A 6,779-nucleotide genomic window follows, 5' to 3' on the forward strand; every position below is an offset into this window, starting at 1 on the left:
AGAAGCAAGTCCATATACCACATAGAATGTTTTTTTTTTTTTTAAATCAGATATCACATAGGTTGTTGTTGTTGTTTTTATTATTATTATTATTATTATTTGCTATAACAAAAGTTTAGGTGATCAAGTTGGATCTCGAAGGGTCATCAAAGTTAGAACATGTCTCTAAATTCAAAGAGTATTTATAAAAATATTTATAAATATTCGCCAACTAAATCCTTGTATTGACAGTGAAATTTTATTAGACTAATTTTGTGATAAATTATTTGTAGTATTTAATTGGCATGTAGGAAGACGACTTCATCATTCTAATGTAAAGAGAAAAAATGACTCGCATTAACAATTGAGAAGCGCGCCTATAAAATTGTTTAATTTGTTGAGATTACACATTTGTAAGAAAATAGAGAGAATATATATATATATATATATATATTCATTAGTCCCTGTGTATATTATGTTTTAGCATGAGTCTCTATAATTTTTATTCTTTGCTTCAAGTCTCTTAAGTTTTATTTGAATGTAACGTTAAATCTTATATTTTTAAATATGATCATAAGAACTTAATAGTGGCTCTTGTGTAAATAAACTCTATTATTTATTGTGTTGATTTGTTAAAATTACGATGAGTTGTACAAAAAATCATGAGTAGAAGACAGAAAAAAAGCAGAACATTAAATCAAAATCTTTAAATATGCAATAAACAAAAGGAAATCTTTAAATATGCAATGAATGAAAATGAAACTCCAGTAAGAACAAGATATGATAGCTATTAGACAGACGGGAAAAAAAATTAGCAATGATTTTGCTCATAAAATGCGCAATTTGACCTCAATATTGCAAAAAGAAAATTATTTATTCATATACTATACTTTCAAAAATATTTTCTTAAATGTTTTAAAATAGAGACTCGATTTATATCAGACTGAGATTCAATTTTTTCTTTTTCTTACATATGGAAGTACAAAACTTGGCCTTAATCAAGCCAAGTTCTGTACTCATAATTACAAAAAGAAAAAAAATCTATGCTTAGCCTAAAATAGCCTATCATTTCAATTCTCAAGTACGTGAGCCATATATATATATATATATATATTGGCATGTTGTGTATAATATGTGGTGGTTTGGGTTTTTTTCTTCAACATATAAGTGGGTGTTAGTTATATATAATATAAATAATATAACAAATTTATAATTGTAATTATCTATGTGAAAAAATATGAAATACCTTAAAGAAGATATCACATTTAAAATGAAAATCTTTGTACACAACAATAACACACAAATATATGGATTTGTCTTCAGTGTGAAGGAATTGACTGATTCAAAAAAAAAATGGTGGATCGTACATATTTAATTTGAATAATTTAATTTAATTTTAAATTTTTTATAATATTTATAAGTTGACTATCTAAAATTATTGTGGATTGTCTAGATTTAATATTAATTTTGTAATACTTTTAAAAACTTGCAATTTAATTTTGCAACTTAATATTAAATATAGATATTCCATAATAAGTTTAGATAGTCAATTTATAAATACTATAAAAAAATTTAAAATTAAATTGAATTACTCAAATTAAATGCATATGATCTATCAATTTTTTTTTTTTCAATCAGTCATTTCCTGCACACTGAAGACAAACTTATATATTTATATGTCATTGTTGTATACAAAGATTTTCATTTTAAATGTGATATCTTTTTTAAGATATTTCATATTTTTTCATATAGATAATTACAACTATATATTTATTATATTATTTATATTATATATAACAAACACCCACCTATGTGTTGAAGAAAAACACTCACACCACCACATATTATGCACAACATATCAATATATCTATCACTCACGCACACAAAGAGGGAGAGAGGAAGTAGGAAGTGAGAGAGGAATACTTAAAAATTTAAATAATAGACTATTTTAAATTAGGTATAATTTTTTTTTTTGTAATTATGAGTATAGAACTTGGCTTGATTGAAGTCAAGTTCTGTACTTCCATATGTAAAAATAAAATATTTAAATTTCGATCTTAATATAAACCAAATCTTTACTTTGTAGTATTTAGGAAAATATTTTTAAAAGTATAGCATATGGGTAAATAATTTTTTATTTTTACAGCATTGAGGTCAAATTGCCCATAAAATGTCTAAATCAATAAAATTTTACCAAGTCTGCCACATAATTAGTGGAGTTATGTACATAAATGTTAACGTTTTAGACAAACGACACTTATATAAAGGAGTTGGAGTAACAAAAAAAAAATTATAGAAATTAATACCAAATTAAAAATAATTAAAAATACATGAACCAAGTAGACTTGAGACGTGACTTTGTCATGTGTTCTCATTATTAAGCAATTCACACTGCGGTGCGGATTCAGTTTCGCTAGGGCTGCACAGAGAATAAGATGGCACTAGTCTTTATCTTAACTTAAAGTCTGATTTTTTCGTGAAAAAAAAAAAACTAAATTAGGCAATCTGTTGTCTTATCTTATCCAGTGATAACTCAAAAATTAATAAGATCAGATTTAGTTCATAGGATTGGGAGATTGATTCTGTTAGTCCAATATTCACTTAACTTTTTTTTTCTTTTTCCTCTATGAAAGGTAATAATCCATTTTAATCTAATAAACATAATTAAAATAATAATAATAATAAATCCATAATTATTTCCAACAATAAGAAAAAAAATATTTCTGTCATAGTTCAAATGATAAAAATTTATAATTTTAACAAAAATAATACTTAACAAACATCAATAACACTACATTATAATAATAATTTAGAAACAAACTCAATAAATCTTCATACAATCATCTTCTTAGCATCAATCACACTTAAAGTATTTGTCAAAAATAAATTAATTATAATTATAATACATAAATTAATAGGACTGGACTGGACCAAGTGATCGGGATGCCTAGTTTCTTATCCAGTCTAACCTGAAGAAATAGTCTGATCTTTTCAGTCTTTTTGGTCCCGAAGGACCAATATTTATACGGACTGAATAAGACTAAAACCATCTCAAGTTGGATTGGATCAAACAGGACTGAAAATCTTTTACACAGCCCTAGTTTCAACCGTGCTTAATGGGTAAACCATGTCATTTTATGGTTTTCCCTTGTTTTTCACTTCCAATATCACAAAATTATTATAATAATAAATAAATATTATAAAATTATTTTTATTACATTAAATAAATAAATTTAATTTTTTGAGATTTGACCTTAATTAGTTTAGATATAGAATTTGACTTAATTAGTTTAGAACTACATTAAAAAGCTAGAAAAGAATTACCTCAACAGTTAGAATAGCGACTAAGTCTAGTAGAATGAGCTAACTACTCCTAATGCAGCAAACAAGGTTCGACTTCCAGTTAAAAGAGTTTTTCACATTAATATTCCAACATGCCTCGAATAAGATTTCTTCTAATAAATAGATATTTGTGCATCATCAATAAAATTTAAACTATTCAACTCAAATTCTATATTTGAACTCTCCAACTCAAATTTCAACAATTAAATTTATTTATTTAATATAATAATAATTTTATGATATTTATTTATTACTATAATGATAGCTGTGATTTTACCGTTTAATTTTAGAAAGGAAAAAGAGCGTGAGAAAAAAAAAAAAAAGCCATGAAACGAAGTTGCAATGTCGTCGATCACAGTGGTGCACCGAAACCAAGTCCGGCCCTTCGGTGCTCTCTCTTGATCAATTAAAACATATGGTTCCCCATAAGACACGTTTCTCTTAACTTTTCCGCCCCATGAACCTATAAATATCGCCATTCTCTTCTTCTCTGAAACCACCCAAGCAAACCAATCTCTCCATAAACATGGCTTCCGTTAAACAAGCTTCTCTCTTGTTCCTACCTCTCTTGCTCATTTCCTCTTTGATTGCGACGTCCTCGGCTGCCGGAATTGCCGTTTATTGGGGCCAAAACGGCAATGAAGGCTCCCTCGCCGACGCATGCAACACTGGCAACTACCAATTTATTAACATTGGTTTCTTGTTCGTCTTTGACAACGGCCAAACCCCAAAACTGAACCTCGCCGGCCACTGTGACGGTACCGCCAGCACATGCGCCGGCTTTAGCAATGACATCAAAACTTGCCAATCCAAAGGCATCAAAGTGCTTCTCTCCCTCGGCGGTGGCTCCGGAGGCTACTCCCTTAACTCCACCGACGAGGCCAAACAGCTCGCTAACTACCTCTGGAACAACTTCCTTGGAGGAAGCTCCACCTCACGGCCATTAGGCGACGCCGTTTTGGACGGCATGGACTTCGACATGGAGGCCGGTAACGGCCAGCACTGGGAGGAGCTAGCCAGAGCTCTGAAGGCGTTCAACCAGAACCTAATCCTCTCCGCCGCGCCGCAATGTCCGTTCCCAGATGCTAACCTGAGCAATGCGATCAACACTGGGTTGTTCGATAATGTTTGGGTTCAATTCTATAACAACCCTTCCTGCATGTACACCAGTGGGAACATTAACAATCTTTTGAGCTCATGGAACCAATGGAATACTGTGCAAGCTGGTCAGATGTTCATGGGGGTTCCGGCATCTCAGGCAGCGGCTCCGAGTGGCGGGTTTATTCCGGCTGACGTGATGATTTCTCAAGTTCTTCCGGCGATCAAGGGGTCGGCTAAGTACGGCGGAGTCATGATCTGGGACAGGTTCAACGATCTCCAAAGTAAATATAGCGACGCCATTAAGGGTTCTCTTTAAAGAACTCAAGAGTTAAGTTTAATCTTCTGGTCAATAAGTAGCAGGTTGGTAGGATTATTGTTCCTACGGTACTGAAAGCTACATGAGTGCAATAAAAATTTCTTCATGGAACGGATGAATTTGGAATTTGGAATACATAATGAAATACATAGACTGTTTCATTTTCAACATTATCTGACATATAAAATTAAGCGCGGTTTGCATTTGCCTGTGTACATGTGGATTTTACATACAGTGAATGAAACAGAGCCAACTATCAATAATCAATAATTATTTTACATAACAGGATAACAACAATTTTATTTAGTTTTGGGAGTTAGTATTTCTACTCCCGGCTACTTGGCAAATATATATATATATATATATATGAGCATTTAATTTGAAATTAAACTGAATAATAAAATTTATGACGTTTGTTTGAATTTTTTAAAGTAATCATAAAAAAGTAAATTTTGATTATTTTGATAAGTTACTTTAAAGAATTTCTGGAAATAATATGATACAATAAATAATCTCATTTTTAGATTAATAACTATAACTAACGAGGAATGGAAGCTCAAAATCAAAGAGAACAGGATCAAAATCAAAGCAAATGATATGCAAATCGGAAATTTGAGCTTATGCGTGCTAGGTTTAAAATACCCACACATATAAAAATGTCTACATAACCAGGCCCAATCCAAAATGTTAAATATTATTTATTTTATTTCTGTTTTTTAGTAAATTTCAATTTTGTATCTTAAAAAAATTAAAAATTTTCAAGCATGTAACATGACACTACAATGTACATTTTTTGTATACTTGTTAAATTGAGACTAAGTATTGAAAGAGTAAAATAAAAGCATGTGAAGTAAATTCTTAAGTTTATTTTTCCTTAATATTTTCAAAAGATATTCAAAACAAATTGTTATCAGAATATTAAAAGTTTTTTTGGGAGTGCGAGATGCCTGAAGTAAGAATTTAGGAAAGATTTTGTGAGTGTTAAATGAAAGATGAAGTGAGTATTAATTTCATTTTATTAATAATAAAAAATAATTTGAGTTTTGGCTTGGCATATATTTCTTCAGGTTTATACAAAGCACTTGAATAAATTTGAAGTAATTTTTTTTAAAAAATTTCAACCTATAACTTTAAGATTTTTCAGACTTATTTGGATTAGCCTATTAGACTTGACTTAAATTACTAGCTTTAATGATATACTTGAGCTGCAAACCATCCTTAAATATTCCAAATAGAGTATTCCATCTGTTTTCAAATATAAGAAAAACTACTATTTATTTCTTTATTTTTTATTTTTAAGCAAAATTTGCAAATTTTAAGAAATATTTATCAATATTTAATCACTAGAAAAATTTATTTAATTAATTATAGAGATAATTTAATCCAAATTATTTAATTTGAGATATAGTTATTAAATTTAACTATTTTTTAAATTTTGTGAATTAGTTATTTTTAAAAAATACTCTTAAAAAATGTAAGGCATTTTTAATTGAATCTCACTCTCAATAAATTAGTTACTTATTTTTTAACTAATCTTATATTTTTATATTTATCTTTATTAAATACCTTACAATAAATATAAAGTCATTATCAATAAGGGTACTTTTGAAAAAAGGCAATAATTATATATCAAAAGATTAAAAATATTTTATATTTTTGAATATCTAACTTTTTAAAAAATATCTTATATTTTTAAACAGAGCGAGTAGTTATTTTTTTATATTTGAAAACGGATACAGTAGTTATTAAGAATTTTATGATTTGAAAATAAACCATTGCGAATGAGTAGCGATTGATTGGAGGATGTGAATGACGTGGCATGATCTGAATTGTCTATTAGATCCAACGGCACGCTCACCCTGGATCCATTCCAATTCCGTTGCTGGAAGTGCAGAAATTCGACATACTTCGTCGTTTAATTTATATATCTCGTCGTTTACTGAAAGGGCGCTTCCTCTTCTCGCCCTCTGCAGTTTTCCCCACACCCACGTTTCAGTCAAGTGGAAGGCAGCGAATCTTGAGATACCTTCCCTGATCGTTC

At 29.4% G+C, this 6,779-nt stretch overlaps 1 protein-coding gene across 1 annotated transcript; it reads left to right on the forward strand.

The window, feature by feature from the left end:
* The first annotated feature begins 3,826 nt into the window (after positions 1 to 3,826).
* LOC129304010 (acidic endochitinase-like) lies at positions 3,827 to 4,849 on the forward strand. The gene has a single exon (XM_054943624.1). It carries the CDS (start codon positions 3,848 to 3,850, stop codon positions 4,736 to 4,738), a length of 891 nt encoding a protein of 296 aa, XP_054799599.1. The 5' UTR covers positions 3,827 to 3,847; the 3' UTR covers positions 4,739 to 4,849.
* The last annotated feature ends 1,930 nt before the right edge of the window (positions 4,850 to 6,779 follow it).

Source organism: Prosopis cineraria, unplaced genomic scaffold, assembly GCF_029017545.1.
Source record: "Prosopis cineraria cultivar Desert tree isolate PC_DT_omini unplaced genomic scaffold, ASM2901754v1 PC2, whole genome shotgun sequence".
NCBI lineage: Eukaryota > Viridiplantae > Streptophyta > Magnoliopsida > Fabales > Fabaceae > Prosopis > Prosopis cineraria.